The sequence below is a fragment of the Dermochelys coriacea genome, chromosome 1 (genome assembly GCF_009764565.3).
Source record: "Dermochelys coriacea isolate rDerCor1 chromosome 1, rDerCor1.pri.v4, whole genome shotgun sequence".
Taxonomy (NCBI): Eukaryota; Metazoa; Chordata; order Testudines; family Dermochelyidae; genus Dermochelys; species Dermochelys coriacea.
In genome coordinates, this window is record NC_050068.2 from 60,237,344 (window position 1) to 60,264,949 (window position 27,606).

The 27,606-nt window shown below is 45.5% G+C and overlaps 1 protein-coding gene and 1 long non-coding RNA gene across 6 annotated transcripts in view; one reads left to right on the forward strand and one right to left on the reverse strand.

The window, feature by feature from the left end:
• The first annotated feature begins 9,917 nt into the window (after positions 1–9,917).
• Positions 9,918–26,124, forward strand: LOC122457199. Of its 2 annotated transcripts, none has more exons than XR_006276612.1 (5): positions 9,918–11,307; positions 16,039–16,181; positions 23,731–23,878; positions 23,954–24,082; positions 25,558–26,124. It is a non-coding gene; the product is annotated as an uncharacterized LOC122457199 (long non-coding RNA). The 2 variants fall into 2 exon arrangements; XR_006276613.1 differs by having other exon boundaries at positions 23,957–24,082.
• GPALPP1 (GPALPP motifs containing 1) overlaps positions 11,980–27,606 on the reverse strand; it is a 37,283-nt gene continuing 21,656 nt past the window's right edge. For all 4 annotated transcript variants that reach the window (XM_038400138.2, XM_038400129.2, XM_043500824.1 and 1 more), the window contains exons 5-8: positions 15,136–15,267; positions 14,788–14,952; positions 14,294–14,392; positions 11,980–12,315 (exon numbers count right to left, since the gene is read on the reverse strand). In XM_038400138.2, coding sequence (XP_038256066.1) covers positions 12,100–12,315; positions 14,294–14,392; positions 14,788–14,952; positions 15,136–15,267 — 612 coding nt within the window. In that variant the 3' untranslated portion in view covers positions 11,980–12,099. The remainder of the gene's footprint in view (positions 12,316–14,293; positions 14,393–14,787; positions 14,953–15,135; positions 15,268–27,606) is intronic.

Below are 27,606 nucleotides of genomic sequence, written 5' to 3' on the forward strand. Positions count from 1 at the left end.
ATGCTTGCCTGACTGGCTGTGCATTGTCCATCTGGTGGCCCACCTGACAATTCCATCTGGCCTCCAGAACAAAATGGCATCCTTCACACAGCATGACCTCGCACGCACCATATGAGTGAGTCACGCCACATGGAAGACACCATTTTGGATTCCCTAAGGCAAGCAAGTTGTTGCGTGCCTTACTAAAACTGTCACTGCAAGCCACTGGCTCTCAGAAGGAGCATTGCAAAGCAACCAGACGGAGGGGGAAAGGATCAGGCCCTTTAACTACCAGAACAGTGAAAAGTTGCTTTAGTCTAAACAAGAACCAGGCCCTCTATGTTTAATGTAGTCAAATCAGTTAAGTTAAATTCAGAGTTAAATAGAAACCATAGGGCCATACATTCCCCTCTCTTTTGCAGCGAGATATAGAATAGTTGGCACTATGCTCTGATGTTAATGATGCCAACAACTAAGCCTGCTGCTACAGGGCAGTAGAAAGGGGAAATGCATACTGGGCCTAATCTGGCAAAGGGCTGAGCACCATTCAACTCCCAGTATATCTGATCAGGTCCTTCTAAACCCTGGCTGGCTGGAGTGGCTATACTGAGCCACCAAACAATTCCTTTGCTGTACTTACACTGCAAATCCATTCTGCAGCACAGGGAGGCTATAGTGAGACAGAAGGGGAAGGTGACAGGGAACAGCTGTTTGATGTTCCATGTTCCAGGAGCAAACTGCTGTGGCTGATGTCAGAATCAGCAGTACAAAGCAATACTACTGGCAACAACTCACACCCCACATGTGCTCCCATTGACAGGGTTATGTGCGCACCTTGCCAAGGGAGTACAAGTGACAGCTCTGCTACCAGCCTGAGGGAGGAAGTGGGAGGCATATACAGAGACAGAGCGAGCTGACTTGTTTGGTCTAGAAATCACCTGGTTTAGAGGCTCGTGAATCCTTGGCGTCTGCTTGTGTGCCAGCCCTACTGCTGCCACATTTATGCTATGCTAGAGAGGAATGTCCAGTGGAATTTAGAGACCTCCACCCACATGGTTCATGTGTCTCTCTTCACATGGCGAAACATGGGTTTGACACAGAGAGGGAAGGATTTGGATAATAGGCTCTAGAGATGGTTTGGCCACCCACTTTACCTCGCTGCTTGTGCAGGATTGCTCCCTGCAGCAAAGTTCTTTATGAGGTGCTCTCTGCTGCGATCCAGAGATTTTTAAAAGGAGTGATTTGTCTCTAAAACCACAGAAAAAGCAGGTCCCTAGCAAGGAGGGCTCTGCAGTACAGGTGCTCTCAGCACAATGCTTCTCATGTGACCATTTAAATGCAGTGCTGAATACACTACCAGGACAGCTTTACCAACACCATGGGTAGCCAACAGCCTGCACTTTGGTCATTCTTGTGCTACGACAGCAGAAACTGTCTCACTTAGATCTGATGCTCTGTGAGATTAAACATCCACTTAATTTATATAACTAAGATGCTTTTAAACAAATCATCAAAAGTTTATGCTAATTCTGTGTACATGACTGAATACCGGAGGGGAACACAATGGTTATCTTTCAGAGTAGCAGCCGTGTTAGTCTGTATTCGCAAAAAGAAAAGGAGTACTTGTGGCACCTTAGAGACTAACAAATTTATTAGAGCATAAGCTTCATCGGATGCGGAAGTGAGCTGTAGCTCACGAAAGCTTATGCTCTAATAAATTTGTTAGTCTCTAAGGTGCCACAAGTACTCCTTTTCTTTTTGCGAATGTTATCTTGTCACCTTATAGGGTAGACCAGTATTCTTTAGTAGCCATTTCAAAGTGAAAAAAAGGGCTTCACAGGCAAATGATTATAAAAACTGTCTCTGAAAGTCTAGTGAGGGCCAGATCCTGAGAAGTAGCTGTAAATCTCCTTGACTCACCACCTCTCAGGATCAGGCCCTAAATCAGTATGTTGAAATCCAGGGCCACATTCCGAGCTGATGCAATTCCATGTGTTCTGGAGTGCTGGGAGCTCCAGAACTATGCTGATTGACACCAGCTGAGAGCGTGGGGCATAACGGCTTTCTCAAAGTCCACTTATGAGAGTTGCACTTGGAATATTTATAAATTTGGTTGTCGTTTGAAAGAAATTACAGCTGCAGCTGCTCATGGTAGCGTGACAGCATTCTCTGTTGCTATGTATCTGGGAAGCCTTAAGATTCACCTCTAAAAGACTGGTGGGGGGGTGGGGGGAAAAGTCTTGTTTCACTACTGTTACACTGATTTTAAACTGCTGCTTTTTCAAGGAGTCAGAGTAGCAGCCGTGTTAGTCTGTATTCGCAAAAAGAAAAGGAGTACTTGTGGCATCTTAGAGACTAACAAATTTATCTGAGCATAAGCTTTCATGAGCTACAGCTCACATCTGATGAAGTGAGCTGTAGCTCACGAAAGCTTATGCTCAAATAAATTTGTTAGTCTCTAAGGTGCCACAAATACTTCTTTTCTTTTTTCAAGGAGTGTAATTGACTGTATTCTGGATTTAAAACCAGTGTATCAGAGTGGAGAATCAGGCCCTCTAATGTGTAACAAAGGACAGGATCATCTCTTTTTGGAGAAAGGGCTTTAGCAATTCATTTGGAGAGCTGGTTGCAGCTCACAAGAGAATGTGGAAAAACCAACTCAACTATGAGTAAATGGAGGTAAATGCATGGAGCTCCATGTCGGGGAGAGAAAAAAAATCTGCCATATGAATCTGGAATTTCTGTGCTTTCATCAAATCTATAATTCCATTTGTTTAATGGGGCTGAGAGCATCAGAGGAGATTCTAGTGCCTTTAATAGGAATCAGAGTAGCAGCCGTGTTAGTCTGTATTCGCAAAAAAGAAAAGGAGTACTTGTGGCACCTTAGAGACGAACAAATTTATTTGAGCATAAGCTTTCGTGAGCTATAGCTCACTTCATCGGATGCATTCAGTGAAGTGAGCTGTAGCTCACGAAAGCTTATGCTCAAATAAATTTGTTAGTCTCTAAAGTGCCACAAGTACTCCGTTTCTTTTTTAATAGGAATGTAACTTTAGGGCAGGTTTAGAGTAGTACATTCATGCCTGAATGACCTCAGACACAAAGATACCTTCTGCACTGGCAGAATCACACAGGGAAGCTTTACAAGTGCTTGTCTAAACAATGCCAAGCCCTAGCCATCAGCACTAGCATTATTATTAGACTGCATTCTCCATATTATTCAAACAACAAAATTCCTGCAATATTTTTTGACAAATAGCTGGGAAAAGAACAATGACATTGAGGTATGCTTTTCATTGTTCCTGTGAACAATGGTTTAGATTTTGGCTGAGCTCGGAGCCTTAAATTTGAATGTGAAATATCAGGCCACCATGAAAATTAAAATAATATAAGCATACAAGAATGAAAACATGTTACAAGATACTATACATTGCATCCACTTATAAAAACCATGTATACTCTATTTTATGTGAGAATAATGTATAATCATATAATTGAAGCCTCATAATGCATATGCACAAAGGGGCCGAGTGAAGGCAGCATATGCCCAACTTTACTTTTGGTAAATTATGATTTTTAAATGCTAATTATCACGTTCAGTCTCTGTGTACAGTTGATATAGTTGTATAGTTATTTGTATGGAGTTAATATTACAATTCACATTAAAGAAAGAAGTTCTACACAGTAGAACTAACCCTAAAAGGCAATTCCTGGAACAATCTTTTTTTCTGAGAGGAAGAAATTCTACTGAACAGAAATGCATAATCAAAAAACAAAACACCATGACATTGCTAACCTAAGAAATTTAAATTAACCTTTCATTTACAGACAAAATTACACCATCAGAGCCTAAAATCTGCATTTCCTCATTAGATCTTTACTCTTTGTAAAGTTCACATATCCAGTGAAACTGACATGAGTAGTACATACATTGTAACTGTATGCAAGAGATGACATGTTTATATTGGAAATGCAGGTCGACATCTCAGTCTACTTTATTCTATTCATCATGGTATCTCACTGCCTTGTGATGAAGACAATGCAAACAAATTATTTAAAGTCTCTGAGATGTCCTTTTTCTCCTTTATTGCTTCCTAGTAACATAGGAGACCCACCAATTGATTCTCTTACAGGCTTCTGATATAAACAATGTTCTTATTTTATTTGTAAAAAGACAAGGAGTACTTGTGGCATCTTAGAGACTAACAAATTTATTTGAGCATAAGCTTTCGTGAGCTACAGCTCACTTCATCGGATGCATTCAGACGAAGTGAGCTGTAGCTCACGAAAGCTTATGCTCAAATAATTTGTTAGTCTCTAAGGTGCCACAAGTACTCCTTTCTTTTTGCGAATACAGACTAACAAGGCTGCTACTCTGAAACCTATTATATTTATGTATCCAGCCATTCACCCTTAATATTCCTTCTTAACCCTCTTCATTTACATCTTACCAGACATAGTGCATGCTTCTTTCTATTGGCTTCACTATGGTTGGATTTCCAAGCATGTCTTTAAAAATATAGTTCACAAAATATAGTCACAACCACTGTTGTGAATTGTTTTTAATGAAGACATTTAAAAATATACTGTACAGCTCCACAAAACAGAGATAAGCATTTTAAATCCAGGATAAATCAATTTAAACCTGCCTTTGACATTTCCTGACCAGTCATAGATAGATATGCTACCATACAGCCTGACAGCAACAGAGGCTATTACATATGTTTTAGGAGCTGGTTACCACAAATGTTACCCAGAAATTATACTGGGGATTTTTCATGACCTAAACGCTGTTTTTTAAACGAGATTCGGAATAATCACCCTGTAGAGTTTAGCACAAATGCTATTCGGTTTGCCCAAATTGTAGAGACAGCTCATCTCTTCACATAAGAGCTTTCAGAGCTTTTAATTTAGTGAGTTACTGTTTATTTAATGAGTGGCTTGGAGATGATTTGGCATTACTAGGGGAAGATTAATTTGTGAACTAATACAACTTGAAAGTTCACTCAATTACACAAAGAAATGAAAAGCTTAAACTCTCAATAAAAATTCAGCTATTTCACCCACTGAGGTTTATAACATATGCTCATCAGAACTAGAATAAGTGAGGCATCAGGGAAAAAAAAATCAGATCAGAGAAAATGACTTCCCAAATTTATATCAAGGCTTTGATAATTAGAATTGTGTACCCTACACTTAAGGCGCACTGGCTGAAGCAGTGCAAAATGACAGTAATGCTCTATTTGTGTTGCTGTAGTTATAGGTCTGTCAGTATTTTTGTTATAACTCTCCACTTCAGGAATAAACTAAATGCAGCTCCCACAGAACTCACTAAGAGTTTATCCATTGACTTCAATGGCAACCAAGCTTAAACATCAAAGGACTTTTTATGGTGAAAGACCTGATCCTGTAAACCTTACTCATATGAGAAATCCTCATTCAAGGAGCCCTTAATCAAGTACCTTAGCCATAAAATGACATTTGATACAGAAAGGATTTGCCTAAGGCAGTGGTTCCCAAACTGTGGTTTGAAGAGCATTTTCTGTGGGCCATAAAGAATTGGCTGTTCAGAGAATGCAGCTCCTCCTCCTTGTTTCTAGCTGAAAAATAATGCCCAAAGAAGTTAAAATATATTAACTATTTTCCTAATGTTACACTTCCATGTCAGCAATGTTGTAGTTGCCACAGGAATGTTGTTCAATCTCTAACTGGAGGGGAGGTAGTTCTTGCAATCACTAGTGAGAATGGAGATTGTCCAGAAGCCAAAGGCCTACTGAGGTGTAATTTGTTGTGATAAATATTTGAGAACCACTGATTTAAGCCTATTAAAAAAATCTCTTTGATGATTTAATCCCTAAACACAAACCTTCTTTTCCCCTGAAAAACTAAGAGGCTTTACCTCAAAACCAACTGATTTTAATAACAATGTTCTGCAGATAAGGCTACATTGTTTTTTCAATTGTTGTTTAGAAACTAACTATTGTTCACATTAACTTTTGCAATAAAAAGTAACAAAAAATGTCAGCACACAGATTCATTGCACTCGCTGGACCTATGTATTACCTCAATAACTGACTAAAAACATGGCAGTGTGTGGGTTGTTGATCTGTTGAGGTAAAAACACTCAGGACACAGTATATCACAGTAACTTTTCTGAACTATGGCATGAGCCATGCTGTATTTAACATGTAATAATTGAAAAGTTCACATCATCTTCAAATAAGTCATTAAAGTCTTTTTTTACCAAATTATATACATGGACAACTTTTGGTTCTCTCAATGCCTCCTTAAAAAGGATCAGGGGAATTAAAATTAAGACAATGTCTGCTTCAAGTTCATAGGCTATTTTAAAATAGAGTTAATGTCAATAATACAGGTTATTTCACTGACTTTTGCTTATGCTGTTACACAAGAGTGGTAAGAGTGATAAAAGGACATAAGTGAATGTCCGTGTGCTGGCTTGGATTTTCAGATGTAACTGCAAATTTCCTTCCTTTGCTGAGGTTAAAGTGTGATTGTGTACTAAAGTTACTGGAACAATATTGTAAGGCTTCATGTTTATGATGTTTTGATTTCTAAATCAAATTTGCTCAATTTACAAATACAAACTGTGTTTTTTCTTATGGAAGTCATAGAATCATAGACCTAGAATCATAGGGACCTTGAGAGGTCTAGTCCAGCCTCCATGCTGAGGCAGGACCAAGTAAACCTACAAATCCCTGACAGTCGTGTAATCTGTTTTTTAAAAATATCTATGACGCAGATTCCACAGCCTCCCTTGGTAGCCTATTCCAGTAGTCAACTATCCTTATAGTTAGAAAGGATTTCCTAATTAACATATATCTTTTGTGCTGCAGGTTAAGCCGATTACTACTTTTGTCTTCCTAGGTGAAAGGTCTTGGCTAAGCAGGTTTCTCACCTATATTCAGTTTCCAGTGGCTTCAGCCCATTCTTGATTGAAGGTCCCATCTTTTTCAGCTTGAAGAGCTCTGGCCCCTTGTGTCTGTCCAGTAATGGATGCCAAAGATGGCCTCTATCCTTGCTTATATCTTCAAAAGTTCAATGACTTTATTTAGAGAGGCAACATAAGATAATACAAGAACATAAGAATGGCCATACTGGGTCAGCCCAGTATCCTGTCTTCAGACAGTGGCCTGTGCCAGATGCTTCAAAGGGAATGAACAGAACAGGGAAATTAGAGAAATCCATCACCTGTCTAGTCCCTCAGGGACACTCAGAGCACGGGGTTGTATATCTGACCATTTTGGCTATTAGCCATTGATGGACCTATCCTCCATGAATTTATTCTTTCTTGAACCCATTTATACTTTTGGCTTTTACAATATCCCCTGGCAACAAGTTCCCCAAATTTACTGTGTGTTGTGTGAAGAAATACTTTCTTTTGTTTGTTTTAAACCTGCTGCCTATTAATTTCTATTCCCAACTGATAAGGCCTCAGTTGTAGTATTGTATCCAGTTCTGGGTGCCACATTTCAGGAAGGATGTGGACAAATTGGAGAAGGTCCAGCAAAGAGAAACAACAATGATTAAAGATCTAGAAAGCATGACCTATGAGGAGAGATTGGAAAGATTGGGTTTGTTTAGAGTGAAAGACTGAGGGGGAGGACATAACAGTTTTCAAGTACATATAAAGTTGTTACAAGGAAGAGGGTGAAAAATTGTTCTTTAACCTCTGAGGACAAGACAAGAAGCAATGTCCTTAAATTGCAGCAAGGGAGGCTTAAGTTGGACATTAGGAAAAATTTCCTGTCAGGGTAGTTAAGCACTGGAACAAATTACCTAGGGAGGCTGTGGAATCTCCGTCCTTGGGGGTTTTTAAGAATAAGTTAGACAAATGCCTGTCAGGCATAGTTTAGTTATTATGTACTCCTGCCTTGAGTGCAGGGGACTGGATTAGATGACCCCTTGAGGACCCTTCCAATCCTATGATTCTATTGTTGGCTCATATTCAATTTATCTTTTTCAGCAGAACTACTGGCTAGCCAGTTATTCCACAATTTGTAGCTGTGCATTTGATCTTCCCTTCCTAAGTGAAATACTTTGCACTTGTCTTTACTGAATTTCATCTTAGTGATTTTAAACCAGTTCTTCAATTTATCAAGGTCATTTTGAATCCTTATATCCTGTCTTCCAAAATGCTTGCAACCCTTCCCAGCTTGGTGTCATGCACAAATTTTATAAGCATACTCTCCATTCCATTATCCAAGTTACTCATGAAAATATTGAATAGGACCAGACCCAGGTGTGACATACCCAGCTACAATCCAGACCAGTGAGTAGCTGCGTCACCCCTGCTATGTGACATGGGATGCCCTTTCCAATGCCTTATTGCTGTAGCAACCAACCTGGACTACTCACAATCAAACAGCCTCCAGCATGCAAGTCACTCCCAGCTATGTCTGTGTGTGCTGCAGCCAGCCAGCCACCTCTTGGCTGTTACAGCCTTAAAGATTACCAGCATGTGACCCAAATCCAGTCCCAGATTTCCACCCCCCCACCTCAAAATAGGCAGCAGGTTTAAAACAAACAAAAGAAAGTATTTCTTCACACAATGCAGAGTCAACCTGTGGAACTCTTTGCCAGAGAATGTTGTGAAGGCCAAGACAACAGGACTCGAAAAAGAACTAGAGAAGTTCATGGAGGATAGGTCCATCAATGGCTGTTAGCCAGGACGGGCAGGGATGGTGTCCCTAGCCTCTGTTTGCTGGAAGCTGGGAATGAGCAACAGGGGATAGATCACTTGAGGATGGCCTGTTCTGTTTGTTCCCTCTGGGGCACCTGATATTGGCCATTGTCGGAAGACAGGATACTGGGCTACATGGACCTTTGGTCTGATCCAGTATGGCCATTCTTATGTTCAGCTTCCCCCACATCCATTAGGCCAATAACCCTGTCAAAGAAGGAAGTTAGATTGGTCCATGGGCGGCATGTAATGCTGCTGGGGGTGGGGCGGGGGGGAGTGCACAGATCTGGGTCCCTCTTCCCCCAACCATGGGCCTAGGGCTGGAGCAGCTCTCACTCCCTGCTGTGGCCTTAGAACCACAGCAGGGCCACAGAGCTTTTTCTGGTCTCGGGCCACAGGGGGAAAGGAACAAGTGGAGTGGGGCCACAGGGGAGGAAAGAGATGTAAAGGGGGCGGAGCAGGACCATGGGGGAAGGGATGGAATAGGGTGGGGCCATGAGTGGGGCCGCAGGCAGAAGGGGCGGAATGGGGAGGGGCTCAGAGCTCCAGCCAGGTCAGATAGATCTGCCACGGTCCCAGCCAAATGTGGCTCTCAGCACTCCTGCCCTGGCCAGGGCCACTGTGGGAGGGGGGCAGAGAGCAGCACGCCGCGAGTGGGGGTGAGGTCTCAGGCAGAAAAAGCAGGGAGGGGGCTAGCCTCCCCAAGGGAAGCTTCATCCCCTGCCCATGGCTTGGTCCTGCAAACTCAAAACAGGCTTGGAGTTCAAAACAGTTCTTTTTTCCTCATATATCACGATTAATACAAAGATTTGCAGACCAAATTATGCCTTATTACATCTGGGCAAGCCCACTGAAGACTAACAGAACCACTCTTCAGCTCCTACCTTGAAGAGTACTTAAAGAAAAATGAGGATTACATACACTACTTTAAGAATTACATATAGACACACAATTTTCAGAAAAACAGTATCTTTTCATTAGGTGGAAGCTGCTATTGATTTTATACTTGTCAGCAGCAACTCCAATCAGGTGATACAGAGCTGGGAAGGAGGGGGGGGATAAACATCTTCGGGGAGAATCAAGGCCTAACTGACCCATGATGCCCCTCTAAACTACACCCAGGAGCTGGTACCTGTTCCAGATAGTGGCTTGTTAGCCAATTAGCAAGGGAGACGCTGAGTTCTATAAGACTGCCTGCACAGCATAATTGGGAAGCTGCTCAGGTAGGAAGGGAGATGCCAGGTGCGAGGAAGAAGGAAAGTCTGTTCCTACACAAGGCCTGGGCCTACTAGCTAGGGAGAACCAGAGCTAGCTCCTGTAAGGGAGAAGCCCTGAGTTATGGCTTAGAGGAAGATCCCCTTCCCTAGTGCCTCGACCATCTTCCTTTGGGGGACAGTAGGGGATGCTTGTTGTCAGGTCTGGGAGGCCAGCTTTTGGGTGCTTTTAAAGAGGCCCAGCAGTTTGGGGCTGGAAAGCTGAATTACAGGAGGAGAGCTGTGGGGTGGTGTTCCAAGGGGGAAACAGAAGAGGCCAATGCAAGCAGGGTAGGCTTCTGGGGAACCCTGAGTTAGGCCTTCAGGGAACAGAAAAAAAGGCCAGCAGGGGCAGAGCACTGGTTTGTTGTATTTGGACTCCCAGCAAGGGAAAAGCCAGGGGAGCTGACACTGCGACAAGAGTGAGAAAGAACTGAGCTGAGCCCAGGAAGGGTGAAGGAACTCTAATTTGTCAACTGGGACTCTCAGTACTCATAAGGGGTTTGAACTGTGGGCTTGGCTGGATGGCTGAGCCATGGAAGATCCAGCAAGAGGCAGGCAGCCTGCTGGAGATACTGGAACTGAGGATACTGGTGACATTAGGCAATGAGGCAAGGGGGCACTCCAAGGATGAGTGTGCCCTATAACAGTCTGAGTCAAAGCCCACTGACATGAATGGAAGCCTTTCCTTGGACTTCAGATCAGACCCAGTATCGCAGAACCCAACAGGAGGGGAAAAAAACAAACTTTCAATGCTGTTGTAAGGCCAGTTTTAAATCAGCATTTAGTTAATATAACTCTGACCCTAGGAGCACCCCAGTGCCAGATGGTATGGAGCAATGAATTTCAGCTGACCTGGCCAGTTCAGTCCACCTCACACTAAATCTAGTGGGGGCATTTAATGTCCTCAGAAAACTAATAACTCACTGGTCATTAATATTATGATGTATGTACAATTAACCTGCAAAGAATTATACTAAATGTGCTGGAAATAGGTAACTAAAAATGTCTACACCAGGCATATCAGGAGAAATTGATAAATAGGTTTTTCCAGACAAAGGAAAGGGGCTGACACCTCAAGCCAAGTGTGGCAAGGGAAAATGGGCTAGCCATTTGTATCGTAGACTGCAAGATCATGTGCATTGTAAAAGTCACAAGTGGGGGAGGAGCCAGCAGGGGAAAGGAACTTTATCTGGGGATACACTTAAGGATTATACATTTTAAATGTTTACTGGACTATAAAAAGGGGGAAGGGAAGAGGAGATCCCTTAAGTTATCCTTCACCACAGGAGTCAAAGAAATCCAAGCACTTCAGGCTACGTAATTGATCCTCAGCCAGGACTAGCCAGCCATGCTGGAAGAATGACTATGGTGAGAACTTTTTTGAACAAAAAGTCTATAGTTTATTGCATTTCAGTCTTGGTAGCATATTTTTGCAACTATTTCTATCACTTAAGCCTATGTCTATGTTAATGAACTTTTTAGTTTTTACTATAAACCAACTCAGGACTATGATTGAAGGGAAGGGTGAGAGAACCCCAGGCAAGTTAACCAGCTGCTGTGTACTGCCTTGTTTAAAAGAGCAGCAAAATTGGTAGTTTTGTGGGCGCTACAGTAAGCGGAGACTGAGCACTGCAGAAAGATGTCTCTGGGGAGAACTTGGGGCTGGAAGGGTTTTGGAGATCCCTCTGCAATGAGTAACTGGGTGGTGGAAGCCTGGGTGAGACCTGCATGCTTGTAGGCTGTCTTTTGCTATCTGGGCTGTGAGCCACAGCAGAACAACATTCAAGGCACCCAGAGTTGCAGGGAAGGTGGTGATTGAATGCTTTACTGTCCTGGGTGAATCCCAAAGGATCACAATAACCACTTTTAAATTTATCCTTTTTGAAATTATTTAAAAATGTGGTTAACCAACATATCTTGCAACAATTTTGAACTAAATATCTTTTCTGATTTTTATACACTACAGATTGTATAACTTTTTTGTTGTGTACATTTCCTAAATAGAATATATACATGTAAGAAAAAAAAAAAATCACAACATTTTTTTAAGCATAACAAAATTTATTTTGCACACAAGTATTATTTACAGAAAAATGTACTTTTTTTGGAAGTTGTTCAAGTTTTATTAGATTTATCCTGAAAGAAAATTTTATATTTGCATTATAAAAACATATTGCCTTTGCTATGTGAAAACCTGGTGTTTAACTCTCTGGATTTCTTTATCAGGGCTTTCTTTTGAACTTCGTCAAATCGATTGACTTGGAGGTCCTGGTCTCTGTCAAATGGCCTTCTCTCTTGAGGCTTCTTATCTTCAGCTGCTTTGCTCTTTAATTTTTTATGATGCATATCCATGAGAGATTCTGATCTTTTTGAGTCCTGGAAATAGGGTAAGAAGGAGGGTGAATATTGCAGAATGATGGTGAAATATAGCAAAAACAAAAATGACATAAGTGGTGTTAGTCACGACGGTTATGAGGAATTCCAGAAAAACAAGGTAAGTTACTGGGCAACATGAAAGTAAATGAAATTCAATGTAGACAAGTGCAGGGCAACTCAAATTAGAAAAATACTTCTATACACAGTTTTAAAATGGGCTTCTTACCTCAAACTGTCACTGTAGACAAGTGACTATGCAGTTACAGGAAAAAAAGTACTAAAGCTTGGTCTTAATTCAAGAAAACAAACACTTAAGCATGTGTTTAAATTTAAGCATTTGATTAGGCCACTGAAGTCAATAGGACTACTCATGCTTGAAGTTAAGCATAGGCTTAAGTGCTTTTGCTAAGTGGTTCATGTTGTTTTTCAGAACCTGATGCTGCTCTCATACAAGTCAATGGTAAAACTCCCATTGATTTTAAAACAGGAGCAGCATTAGTCCCAAGTAGGGGATGCTGCACCATCCTCTCAGAGTAAAGTGTGTACGTCCTGCTATGGCTAGCCAGTTCCTTGGGACTCTCATCCCACTGCAAACCTGTGCAAAGGCCTGACACAAACTGGTCTATAAGCAAATCTGCTTGCATCTTTGTCTGTATTTTTAACGACATCTACATGAAGACAAGTTCTTTGTTAAATTCAATTTTTTCTTCTGCTTATTCCCCACCTGTAGTCACCATCTTCTATGATATCAAACTATTGCTGTCGAAAATCTTTAAATCATAGGCCAGACTCATTCCTGGTGTAATTCCACTGACTTTAAATAGTGTTACACCAGAGGACTGATAGTGCCAAGTTATCACTGCAGATGCTAAAACTAAGATATAAAGCACTTTGCATAGAAGCGTCCTTGGTAGGAAATCAATAGAGAAAGGTCATTTTCAAATGGCTTTTCTTCCTTTTCCTAAGACTTGGTTCTATGCAGAACATTTTTCAAAACATTCTCGGAGGCATCAGCTAACCTTGCACAGTAACAAGTTTCTCGTTGGTAGGAGAGATGACAGAATACAATTTAAAAGAACTGCATTTATGTAATGTCCACAATGGAACCAGGAGCAGGAAATGCAGAGAAAATTCAAGACCGTACACTAATAGCTCTGGATCTGTAAGCCCTATAAATCTAAAAAGATACATCACCTAACGAACTGCAAATCATTTATTAAGAGTGCCCCATAAACTCAGTTCTTCTAATATAAACCAAAGTTGCTGTTCTCTCAGTTAATTGTATTCTCTTAGGGGATTTGACTGTCTTCCAGCTGATGGCTGTAAACAAGGGAGAAAAGGAAGGGGCAGCTGTCAGACAGACAATAGCCCATGGTGTGAGACAGCAGTGGGTGGGGGAGGGAAGTGATTGTGAAGCTGATATGAGCCAGATTTTTAATTACCAATATTTGTCCACGAAAACCACAACTGCTTTTGCAGAAAGCAAGGATTATTTCAAAGTAAAAATATTACCCAAAAGGCAGACAATTATGGTATTGATCTCTTAGGCGCATTGAGCCTCCTTTGGATGGTTCTGTATTTTAACCTTTCAATTAAACCTGTAATGCCGTTTTCTTCCAGGGATGCCTATAATTCAGTGCAGTCTTTTACTGTTTGACTTGAAGCTCTCTATTCCCAGCAATGGAAGTTCTACCATGGGAATCATTTAAGTACAACACAAACTGAAACTCATCTAAGAAAATGCATATAAAAACCTACACGCAGACACTATTTTTCAGCAGCGGAAGGGCCCAATCTTGCTCTTGTTTAAGTCAAGGGCAAATTCTCTAATGGCTTAAATGGCTGCAGGTTCGAGCCCCAGAAGAGAAAAATGAGGCGATATCACCATGGAAACCAACTGTGCGAGGAATGAGAAACCAAAAGAGAGTAAAGAAGTAATGGAAACCTAGAAGAAAAAGCATTTTGTGCTTGTACTTACATTGTATGAAGATAGCTGCTCAGCCAGTCTCTTGTCTCTTGCCGATAATACAATTTCTTCATCAGCTTTACTTGTTGACTTCTTTGCCTCTTGCATTTCCTGATGAAAGAAAGCAGACTGCAATTATTAGCAGGCAGCATACCTGCAGTAAGTGACAAAGAAATCTATATTTATCTTGCTTAAATATTAGAGGAGCAGGTCAAGATAGAGCCTTTGTGCCTCTGCCCCTCACGCATTTTTGTTCTGCTTGATAAGAAACAGCCTGGCCACACTGTTCATTAAATTGATACGGAACAATAGACTTCCAGGCTGTAGCAGACAGAGATATAATGTTGTTTAATGTAAGAAAAATAACTACTTTAGGTTTGAAATTTCTGTGTTTGGGAACATAATGAGAGCACTTTTATTAGGTTTTCCCTGAATGGCAGAGGTGAACTTTAAGACCTATAACATATAGACTGTCTATATGTTAATATGAACGAATAAATGCTCACTTGGGCTTTCCTCTCTCTGTCAGCTGGAGTATCTGTCCAAATTGACTTATCTCCTGATTTCTCATCTGTTCTTCTCTTGAAAGTTCTTGGGCCCAATCCAAAGCCTTTCAATTCTGGTGGAAGCTCAGTCATCCAAGACTCCCTTGAAACTTGCTTGGACCCATCCTTTAAGAAAAAAAAAATCACAATTTATTTATTTTTAACTTTCCTAATATGGATTCTTCTAGATAACATTTTCTTAAGCGCTACAATCATTTAGCATCTTCAATACATATAGCTGGACTTGCTAAAATTCACACAAACCTTTTTAGGACAAGAAAACACGCACAGTCAAAAGTATTAACTTACGTCATCTGAAGAAGTAAGTTTTTCTTTCATTCGCTGAGCTCTGCGTTCAAAGTCTCTAGTTACATTGGATTCTACTGGTCCTTTTGCAGGCATTGGACCTATGACAGCGTCTTCCTCACTACTATCTGTTGCCTTCCAAAAATAAAATAAGACATCTATCAACCATAATAGGTCATTACAGAAATATTTTTAGCTACATGAATTATATGCTATTGTCTCCCTAATGGTTCATATAAACCCAACTGTCTTCTCAAACAGGCCTGTCACCAATAATTTCTTTCAATATTCAGAAAGAAGTGTATTATAAATAAACATTACTTATACATCCAAGCATTTAAAAGCTGTGCAGTCCCAGCTCTTACTCCCATTGCCTTTAATAGAAACCAAATTATTTCTAATCTCTACAGTTCTGAAAGTGTCATCAGTAGTGGTCCGTAGAACTCTTGCCTGAGAGACATTAATAATGCACTTTTTTTTAAAGATGTGTAGAATATTCAACATCAACATATCATCTTTTGATACTCTGCTCACTCTCCTGAAGCTCTTGGTGATAAATGATTAACATCAGATACAAGTGAAATGTACATGTACAACTCTGATATCATGGGCACCAATATATCCTCCATTGCCACCATCAACATTCTTAATGTATTGCCATAGGTGTGCATAGCATTTTACATAGCAAGAAAAGAGCTTAGAATTTAAGCTGATTATAGCAAGACTGGATGTTGGGAGGAGGATAACAGGAAAAGGTGGGGATGGAAAGGAGGAAAGAATACACAGAATATAGTTATGGGATTGCTTCACTGGTACAGCACATGCTATGCTAGTTCCTACTTAAGGTTTTGTTTTTTTTAAATTCCCTTTCAGCATTGTTTAAAATGGAATTTATATTATTTGAAGGACTGTTGGAAAAAAGTCAGATGTGAAGAAGGCTGGATGGAGTACAAAATATAGGGAGACATTCCAGGTGTAGAGTGCTGAATGGGAGATGGTACAAAAGTCCTTCTAAGAGAAAAGAACTACCATGCCTGCAGACGCTCCAAGTATACAAAGTGAAAATGTATTAGATGTATACAGTTTAAAATCATCAAATTATAGTGTAGACCCATTTATAAGCCGACCCCCGCTCTTTGATGCGTCACTTTTTTACCAAAAATATTCAGCTTATGAATGAGTATATATGGTAAGTTAGGTGGAAATGGAAGGACACAGATTCTGTGAAAGAGACTGGCAAGTGACCAGTGTTGAGCTGTAGGAAGTGGCAGAGTTGTGCAAAGCCTTGAAAATGAGAATAAGGAGTTTGACATTGATGTAAAGGTGGGGCCTGTTAAGTGGGATAGAGGCATTCAAGTGGCAGAGGAGAGTGATAGCATCTATTGGTAATCTACAAGGCAACAACAGAGTTGGCATAGCCCAGAGGAGCGAGCTTGAGTGGAGAAAAAGCTGGTGTTGGTAGGGAAGTAACACCACCACTGTGGGCAAGGCTACCTCCTACTAGAGGACCATCCCAATAGACAAAAGTGTCCTCACCTCCAGTCGATAAGGAAAACCCGGACCCAATCTGGACATTTTGTGAAGGAAGATGTGGCAGGCTTTAGACACCCCCTGAATGTTGGAGGAAGGCGTCACGGAGTGTGGGGGGCCCTGCACCCCTCTTCCTGGGATTCACTGTGACTCTCAGCCATCCGGTAAAACAGAAGGTTTATTGGGCAACAGGAACACAGTCTAAAACAGAGCTTGTGGGTACAATCAGGACCCCTAAGTCAAGTCCTTCTGGGGGGCAGGGAGCTTAGACTCCAGCTCTGGGGTTCCCTGCTTTCCATCACCCGGCCCAAAACTGAAACCAACCCCCCTCCCTCGCCCCCCAGCAGACGCTCTCCTGCAGCCTTTGTTCAGTTTCCCGGGCAGAAGCGCTACCTACCCCTCCCCTTCCTGGCTCAGGTAACAGGCTCTCAGGTCTCCCATCCCCAGTGAAACTCCCCTGCCACATTCCCAGGTCAACACTCCCTCCATGCTGCGTCACATCTCTCCCCCCTTCGAGACTGAACTGAGCAGGGTCACTCTGACCAGTGACCTGGGGAAGTTCAGGGCCCCCTCTCTGGGACAACGCATCCGCTATCACGTTGGCACTTCCCTTCACATAGACCACGTCCATGTCATAATCCTGCAGGAGCAGGCTCCACCTCAGGAGTTTGGCGTTGGCTCCTTTCATCTGGTGCAGCCAGGTCAGGGGAGAGTGGTTGGTGTGCACGGTGAAGTGTCGCCAGAAGATATATGGCTCTAGTTTCTTGAGGGCCCACACCATGGCCAGACATTCCTTCTTGATGGCTGCGTAGTGTTGCTCCCAGGGTAGCAACTTCTTGCTCAGGAACACAATGGGGTGTCTCTTCCCCTTTTCATCCTCCTGCATTAATACCGCCCCCAGTCCTGTGTCTGAGGTGTCGGTGAACACCATAAAGGGCTTGTCAAAGTCTGGGTTTGCCAGAACTGGGCCACTGACCAGAGCCTCTTTCAGCACCCGGAAAACCTCCTGGCACTGCTCTGTCCAGACCACCTTGTCTGGCTTCTCCTTCTTGCATAGCTCGGTGATGGGGGTGGCTATGGCACTAAAGCAGGGCACAAACCTTCGATAGTATCCTGCCAACCCAATAAAGGCTTGGACCTGCTTTTTGGTGTGGGGAGCGGGCCAATCTCTGATCACCTCCACCGTAGCTGGTTCCGGCTTTAGGTGGCTGCTCCCCACCCGATGGCCAGGTAAGATACTTCAGCCATCCCCACCTTGCATTTCTCAGGTTTTATGGTCAGCCCAGCCTCCTGGAGTCGGTCCAGCACTTGTCTAACCTGGGACACATGGTCCTCCCCGGTCTGGCTAAAGACACAGATGTCATCAATATACACCAAGGCAAAACTCTCCATCCCTCTCAGTGGCTGATCCACCAGACGCTAGAAGGTGGCCGGCGCTCCCTTGAAGCCGAAAGGCAGGGTCAGGAACTCAGAACCCCAGAGGGGTGATAAAGGCCGATTTCAGCTGAGCATCTGCATCCAGCAGCACTTGCCAGTAGCCTTTTGTAAGATGCATGGTGGTAAGGTACCGAGCTCCTCACAATTTGTCTAGGAGCTCATCAGCCTGGGCATAGGGTAGGCATCAGATACAGTGATGGCATTGAGCTTCCAATAGTCCACACAGAACCGGATCAACCCGTCCTTTTTGGGGACCAGCACCACCGATGAGGCCCAAGAGCTGGCAGATGGCTGGATCACCCCCAAAGCCAGCATGTCCCTGACCTCTCTTTCCAGGTCCTGAGCAGTTTTCCCTGTGACTCGGAATGGGGAGCATCTTATCAGTGGGTGCGATCCTGTCTGTACCTGGTGGACAGTCAGATTAGTGCATCCAGGCTGGTTGGAAAACAGCTGTTGGTACGGATGCAGCCCCCCCCCCCCCATCTCAGCTTGCTGGGCAGGGGTTAGCTGATCCGAGAGGGGAATTGTTTCCAGGGGTGAACCAGCTCTGGTCCAAGGGACAAGATCTACTAAAGGGTCATCTCCCTGCTCCTCCCAATGTCCACACACGGCCAACACCACATTCCCCCTGGCATAATATGGCTTCATCATATTCACATGGTACACCCGGTTAGACAGCTCCACCACATAGCGTACCTTATTTAGCTGCTTGACAACCTTGAAAGGGCCCTCCCAGGTGGCCTGTAGTTTGTTCTTTCTCATGGGGATGAGAACCATCACCTGATCCCGGTGGTGTAGGGACGGGCCCGCGCCGTACGGACATACCAGACCTTCTGCTTCTTCTGGGCTCTGGCCAGATTCTCCCTGGCCAGGCCCATGAGTTCAGCAAGTCTCTCTCGGAAGATCAGGACATACTCCACCACTGACTCTCCACTGGGAGTGGCCTTCCCCTCCCATTCGTCTCTCATCAGGTCCAGGGGGCCTCTGACCCTCCTTCCATGTAACAGTTTGAAAGGCGAAAATCTGGTAGACTCCTGGGGTACCTTCCTGTACGCGAACAGCAGGCGATGGTAAGTACTTGTCCCAATCCTGCGGGTGCTGGTTCATAAAGGTTTTCAGCATCATCTTTAGTGTCCCATTGAATCTCTCCACCAGCCCACTGGACTGGGGTTGATAAGCTGAGGCCCAGTTGTGCCGGACCCCACATTTCTCCCACAAGCACCGGAGCAGGGCCGACATGAAGTTGTATTCTTGGTCTGTCAAGACTTCCTTGGGGAACCCCACTCAGCTGAAAATGGTCAGAAGCGCATCTGCCACAGTGTCTGCTTCAATGGAAGCTAAGGGCACTGACTCTGGGTAGCGGGTGACAAAATCTACCACCACCAGAATGTATTTCTTCCCCGACCGGGTCGTCTTGCCGAGAGGTCCCACTATGTCCATGGCCACCTTCTGGAAAGACTCCTCTATGATGGGCAAAGGTTTCAAAGCTGCTTTCCCCTTGTCCCAGGCCTTCCCCACCCTCTGACAGGGGTTATAGGATCGGCAATATTGCCAGACAGCAGTAAAGACCCTAGGTCAGTAAAAGTTCTGTAGCAACCTCTGCCGGGTGCACTGGATTCCCTGGTGCCCTAAGAGTCATGGGCCAGGTACAGAAGCTTGCGGCAATACTTTGGGGGCCCACCATCTGCCTCCTGATCCCACAGGACTCCACTTCCCCTGGGGGAGCCCATTCTCGGTACAAGAATCCCTTCTCCCACAGGCACCTGTCCTGGCAACCGCTCCTCATGGTCTGTACCACACTGAGGTCTGCTAGGTCCCTGAGTTTCCGCAAGGAGGGAATCTTTCTGCAACTTGGCCTGGACCTCAGCGGCTGGGGAAGGGATTGGGACCAATTCCCTCTCATTGGCCAGGTCTGAGGCCACAGCCTCTCTGAGCCGTGCACCTCGGCGCTCCCTCCCCACTAGGGTAGAGTCTGTGCCTCCGGTATGGTACCCTCCCCAAGGTCGCGGCGCAGTGCCCCTTGCCGGCTCTGGCTATGGGTCACAACCAGGGCAGTCTGGGGTTTACTTGGCCAGTCCTCTAGGTCCCCTCCCATCAAAACCTCAGTGGGCAAATGGTGGTGCACCCCCACGTCCTTGGGGCCCTCCATTTCAGGTGTACCCTTGCCATGGGCACCTTGAATGGGGTCCCGCCCACCCTCATCAGGGTCAGGTAGGTGTTTGGGCGCCAACCGGTCAGGTACCACCACCTCGGGCCGGGCCAGCATCACCTCCATGCCCGTATCCCAGTATCCATTGACCTTCCTCCCATCCACCTCCAGGGGAACAAGGCACTCGCTCCGCAGGGACAGCCCCGCGCCCACCCTGTAAACCAAGATCCCCGAGACCAGAGCATCAGCCCTCTGGAGGAGCTGGCCTGGGGTACTCTTCCCTCCTGAGCAGGTGGTAAGCTGGCAGCCCCCCTTGCGTGGGCCATCTGCCCCTTGTCCAGCTGGGTCCCTACCCAGTTAACCCTGGGTAGGTTGGGTCTGCTCAGTCTGTCCCTGAGCCTGGGGCACTGGGTCCGTACGTGGCTTCTCTGGCCACAGTGATAGCAGCTCATGTCACGTTGGTCTCCTTGAGCAGGTCAGATGGTCCTGACGCCATGCGTTCCCCTTGGGAGGGGGTTCTTCATATTTCCCCACTGGCAGGTCCCATGGTGACTCACTCTCTGCATCGTGGGGGGCCTGTTCTTTTGGGACTCCTCCCTGCTACCCCAACAAACCGTTCACAAACCCGTCGGCCAGCTGCCCTGCATGCTGTGGGTTCCCTAGCTTTTTTTCCACCAACCATAGCCTCACGTTGGAAAGGCACTGTTCATACAGTTGCTCCAGCACAATTAGGTCAAGCAGGTCTTCTTTAGCTTGGGCCCCAGCTGTCCACTTGCAGGCATATCCCTGCATTTGGTTGACCAGTTGTAGGTATGTAACCTCAGGCATTTTACGCTGACTCCGGAACCTTTTCCGGTACATCTCGGGTGTCAGCCCAAACTCACGGAGCAGGGCCTTTTTGAACAGTTTGTAGACCCCTGCCTCTGTCCCTTTCGTTTGGCTGTACACATCCACGGCTTTGGGGTCCAGTAAGGGGGTGAGAAACTGGAGCCTGTCTGCAGGGTCAACCCTGTGTATCTCACAGGCATTCTCACAGGCTGTCGGGAAGCTATTATGTCCTCCTCCTCATGTTGGGCCAGGAAGCACTTATCAAAGCTCCTTATAGTCTTGGGTCCCCCCTCACTCACTGCAGCCGGGGCCCCACTGCTCCTCAGCCTGGCCAGCTCCAGCTCATGCTGTCTCTGCTTCTCTTCATGCTGCCTTTGTTTCTCCTTCTCCTCCTGCTCATGCTGACGTTGCTTCTCCTCATGCTGACGCTGCATTTCATGATCCTCCATCTCCCTCATTTTCATCTCCCTCTCCCATTCCAGCCGTCTCCGCTCCAGGGATGGGGAGCTCTGCCAGGAGGATCCCCTGCTGGCTGCCGGGGTCAGGGTGCCCTCGGTATTCACTGGGCTTCCCCCAACCCCTCCCCTAGGCAAAGGTAGGAAGGGTCTCGGGATGTCCTCGGCAGCAGTCTGACCCCTCCCAGCCCGGTCAGGCCCCAGGGCCCACGCTGTGTCCACCAGGCGGCTTCCCTCAGGGACAGGGTTTGGGTCATCCAAGCGATCCTTCTCCTCCAACTGGGCAATCAACTGTGCCTTGGTGGACCTCCCAATGTGCAGCCCCCTCTGCCTGCACAGCTCCACCAGGTCGCTCTTAAGGCGTTTAGCCTACATCTCCCTGCTGGCCACTCACAGACCGGTATTCTCAAAAAGAAAAGGAGTACTTGTGGCACCTTAAAGACTAACAAATTTATTTGAGCATAAGCTTTCGTGAGCTACAGCTCACTTCATTGCTGGCCTGTGCAGCTTTCCACGGTTTTCAGGAAGAACCCCTAAGGTGCCAGTCCTTCTTGAGGTCACCATCTCTTTACCAGGGTTGAGCTGCAGACTCCTCCGCCCCGGGACTGCTCGCTGCAATCCCCTGGGGGACCCTGTTACTGCAAAAGTCCTTTTCTCTGATCACACACTGCCAGGGGTTAACTGCCCCCTGAAACAGTCTCTCTCTGAATCTTCAGCACGCCTGGTCCCCGTCAATCCCTCTTCGTTTTACTGTTCCCCAGTCACTTACTGCAGGAAGCACCGTTCACAGGGTGCAGTACATCCCACCTCTGCCACCAGTTGTCACGGAGTGTGGGGGAGTCCGGCCCTGCACCCCTCTTCCTGGGATATACTGTGACTCTCAGCCAGCCAGTAAAACAGAAGGTTTATTGGACAATAGGAACACAATCTAAAACAGAGCTTGTGGGTACAACCAGGACCCCTCAGTCAAGTCCTTCTGGGGGCAAGGAGCTTAGACCCCAGCTCTGGGGTTCCCTGCTTTCCACCACCCAGCCCAAAACTGAAACCAAACCTCCCCCACCCGGCTCTCTCCTGCAGCCTTTGTTCAGTTTCCCGGGCAGAGGTGTTACCTACCCCCCTCAACTCAGGTTACAGGCTCTCAGGTCTCCCATCCCCAGTGAAACTCCCCTGCCACATTCTCAGGTCAACACTCCCCTCTCCCTGCTGCATCACAGAAGGCAAGAGAGTAGGAGGACAATGAGGTTGTGAGCCCACAAAACTGACAACTGTAGAATTATCTAATATGATGGAAAAAGAAAAGGAGGGATTTATTTGGGTACGAGATGGTTTTGGCATGCTGACTTTGACAGGTGGGCTTTCAAACAGTGGATGAGGTAGTGGCAGAAGAGAGTGGAGAGAAAAAAACACAACCTTTCAGTGTAAAATAAGTTACTCACCTTGTGCAGTAAGGCTGGTTCTTTGAGATGCGTGTCACTATGGGTTCTCCACTGCAGGTGTGCTTGTCTCCCTGCACTGATGATTGGAGAACTTCAGTAGTAGTGTCGATCAGACAGCAGATGTGGGCTAACCCCCCTCAGTTCCTTCTCTACCGCAGAGTCATAGACAAGAACCCTGGAGTACAGGGGAGGAGGGTGGTTTGTGGAGCACCCACAGGGAACACATCTTGAAGAACCATCATTACTGCACAAGATGAGTAACTTCTTTGAGTAGTGTTCGTATGGATGCTCCACTGCAGGTAACTCCCATGCACTATCCTCATTAGCAGGTTGGGGCTTTCGAGTTGGGTCAGTTACAGATGACTGTATTGTGGAGCTGAAGATGGCATAGGAGGTGGAAACCTTTGTCCTATCCAGGTAGAAGGCTAGAGTTTAGGTTCTGTGTGCGAGTAGGAAGTCACGGCTGCAGGAAGAGGTTTACTATACTGTTGAGGAACCTTTTCATGGTTGGGTGTGATAGTACTGAGTATTCCTCTACTGGTTGGTGGAAGGCTGTTCTAGCTGCTAGGTGGAACTATCTGAGAGCTTAGAGATAGTCCTGATCTTTTTAGGGCCAGTGCCTAGGTTAAGAGATGTGGAAGATGTCAGGGATATTTGTTAGGAAATACACCAAATCAGAAACCTGGACCATTTTTGCTGGTAAGTATGTCATGTTGAGGACTTTTTACTGTGTAATAATACCTCTTGTACCTCCTTGGAGCAGGAGCTTTCTAGGTGTTGGAACCAAGAAGGAGCCATGCCTCAAAGCGAAGAAACCCTACACCCCAGCCTGGGGAATATCCTCTGCTCTCTGAGAGGAGGTACAGAGTGGCTGGGAGAGGGATCAATGAGCACACTGGAAGCTATGACAGGTAAGAATACCAGATCTGTCTTAGCCAAGTAGGATGATCAGTATGATGTGCTCCATCTCTTTTTTTTATTTTCAGCAGGACAGTAGGGGAAAAGGAGGAATGGCAGAGAGATGGTCCCTATTCCAAGGGAGGGAGGAGAGCATCGCCCAGAAAACGTTATCCTATTCCTGCTCTGGAGCAGTAGCGTGGGCATTTCTTGTTCAGGTAAGTGACAAACAGATCTATGGTCAGTGTCCCCCACCACCCTAATAGAGTGTGAAGTATTCCTGGGTCTTGCTCCTACTTGTGGTTCTGTGGGAATTCCTGACTGAGACTGTCTGATATCAAGAGTTGTGTGCCCAGAAGGTAAGCTGCTGGGACAGTGTGACTTCCTGGAAGATGCATCAATTTTACAGTCTCATTGTCTCTGTACAGAAGGAGGGTGAACTGGCTCCCCCCTGGTCAATTTATGTAGTACATACAGGCTATGTTGCCTGTTAAGACTCTTGTGTGTGATCCTTTCATCAGTGGGAGGAAGTGGGCACAGGCATTCCTGACCGCCTTTAGCTCGAGGAGCTTCATGTAAAGGGCTATCTTTGTGGGTAACCTCATACCTTGTGTTGTGAGGTCATTTAAATGTGAACCCCACTCTCTGAGCGATGCATCCGGGAAGGGTGGGGGGAAGGTTGTGAGAAGGGGGTCCCTTTGCCAATGTTGCCTGCATCTTTCCACCACTCTAAGGAGTTCTTGATCCTGGCGGGTAGTGACAGAGGTTTGTCTAGTCTGTCAACTGAACTGAACCACATATGCGAGGCTTCCCATGCAATGGCTCCAGGTGGTATTACCACTGTGCTCGCAGCCATTTGCCCCAAGAGTTGGAGGGAGTGTCTGGCTTATATTTGCGGGCTGCTTTGTTTGGTCTCTGAGTGTGGCCAGGGAGAGAAATCTGTGTTGAGGTAGAAGAGGTCTGGCCTGTAACGAGTCGAGGTTGGTACTTATGAATTCCAGGTTTTGCACTGGAACAAGGATTGACTTTTGGCTGGTGATCTGTAGGCCCAGTTCTGTGAACAAGTGCATTGCAGCTTTAGTGACTCAGCGAGCCTCTTGGAGGGATTGGGCTCTGAGAAGACAATCATCCAGATAACAGTAAATTGTGATCCCCTGGGAGCATAAGCATGTGGCCACTACTGAGAAAACCTTGGAAAATATTCTCAGGGCCAATGATAGCCCAAAAGGGAGTAGCCTTTACTGGTAATGTCTTGTCCTAGGAGTGAATCTGAGAAATCGTCCGTGAGAGGGTAAGACTGTGATACAGAAGTAGGCATCCTGAATGTCGAGGGCCGAAAAACAATCATCCTGTTCCAACACTGGGATGATCATTGCTAGAGTGATGTTGAATTTTTGAGCTTTGACAATCTTGTTGAGAGCTCTACAGTCTATTTTGGATCTCCAACCTCCCTTTCTATTGAGAATTTGGAAATATCAAGAGTAGAATCCTTTGCCTCATAGATGTTGAGGTACTGGTTCTATGGCTTCTAACCGGAGTAGACTATTTACCTCTTGGCATAGTAAACTCTCATGAGAAGGTTCACTGAAAAGGGACACGGAAGGGTATTGGAGGGGGCAGGGATGTAAAATGGATAGAGTACCCACTGCGAATGATCTCTAGGATACATTGGTCCAATACTGTGTGTTTCCAGGTGCGGCAGAACATTGTCAACCAGTGGCCAAATGTCAACCAATGGCTGTAGCAGTTGGAGGAAGTGGTCTATTGACACCTCAACCCACACATCAAAATTGGTGCTTGGATGTAGGCTGCTAGGATGAGACAGATTGTGGGCCAGATGGTTTACACCTTAAAAATTTGTTTTTCTTCCTCTGTGGCTTGCAGTAATATTGAGTTAAGTATTGGGAGATGCATGGTTTGTTCTGGGGCTGCAGACTACACTTCCTCTTTAGTCCTGGCATGTAGATGCCCATGAACAGAGAGTAGTCTAAGAATCTTCAGGATGTGAAGAGAGGCATGAGTCTTTTCCACTAAGAGCTTAGTGCATTCAAAGGGAAGGTCTCCAACGGTTGACTGTACCTCCTTTGGGAATCCCTACAGATGGAATCATGACACCCATGGCATCACAACCACCCTGGAGAAGGACTTGGCCACTGTGTTGGTTGCGTTGAGGACAGATTGTAGTGTTGTCTTTCTACTAACTATCCCTCCTGGATAATGCCCTTAAATTGGTTGCAATGTGACTCAGGCAGCTGCTCAATAAAATTGTTCAGTTTTGAATAATTTACGTAGTCGTATTTTTCTGTCAGGGCTTGGTAATTGGCAATTTGAAACTGAAGAATGGCTGAGGAGTTCACTTTCCTCCCAAAGACATTCAAATGCTTCCAGTCACTATTGTAGGGAGTGGACCTCTTCTGTGTTGATGGACATAGGAACTACAGACGCTCCCCGATTTACACAATCGTTCCGTTCTGGAAAGCCTTGCGTAACTCTAATTTTGCGTAAGTCAGAAATGTATAACCGAACGTTATGCAAAAAACCAAACAAAAAAACCCACCCCACTCCTCTTTCTTACGGAACTTTTTCCGTAAATGAAAATTTGCATAAAAGTCGGGTCTTGTGTAACCCGGGAAGCGTCTGTAATAGCAACCTCCACAATGGACTTAGATGGAGGGTGGGAGAAGAGGAATTCAGTTTCTCTTGCTGGGACATAATATTTTTTGTCCAGCCGCTTGCAAGTAGGTGCCACGGATACTGGGGTCTGCCAAATTATTCTTGCCAGGTACAGAATGGCCTTGTTAATAGATAAGGCAATCTTTGAAGACTAGGATGAATGGAGTGCATCAAGGAGATGATGGTGGGTGTCCTTGACTTCTTCCAGCAGTATTTGGAGCATGTCTGCCACTCTCTTCGCTAGGTCCTGGAAGAGACTAAAGTCATCAGCCAGAGACAGTGGGGGAGGCGTGACTGCCTCATCTAGGGAGGAGGATCTGGTCCTTGGGGTCACTTCTTTCTCAGAATTGCCCTCCTGTTCTTCCACAATTTCTTCTGGAGGTTCTGAAGCTCTGGACACCGCAGCTAAAGGGGTGCATCTTGAGGGTTCTCAAGTGGGGCCAGAAGCTCGAGAGGCTTGCTGGCGATATGCAGCCCAAGGGTCCCAGTATGGCCACTGATCTGGCAGAGAGCGCGGTGGTGCCCATGCCAAGATGGTGGTGGTGGAGCCATCTGAAGGTATGCTCAAGGGCCCCGTTGATATTGGACACCGTAAGGAGCCTGGGAGGAGTACTGTGATGCTACCTCCTTGGGTTTGCTATCTGAGCCCTCACTAGAGGGCAGGGGAGTGTGGCAGGGCAGTGGGGAGGACTCCTGTGCTGGGCAAAGACTCTGGTGCAAAGATGCTGGTACCAAGAGGCAGCTCTGGTACATCAGATACATGGAGGTCCCTAGAATGTTGGAATTCTGGTGGGACCGACTGACTTGCTGCCGCTGGCAGTACTGGGGGAGATGGGGATCTTCTCTGTACCGGCTGCTCTGGTGCCGGATGAGGTGGTGGTGTTGGTATCGATGTAGACTTTTGTACTGGCAATGCCTTTGCAGCAGAGTGCTTATTCCTGTCCTTGTGACTTGGTGCCTGTGCCTCTGCCCATTGGGTCCATAGGCTTGTCAACACTACCAGCCACTGCGAACTTCCATGAGCCATGGGTACTGGACTGGGATAGTCTTGCTGCTGATAGTACTGACC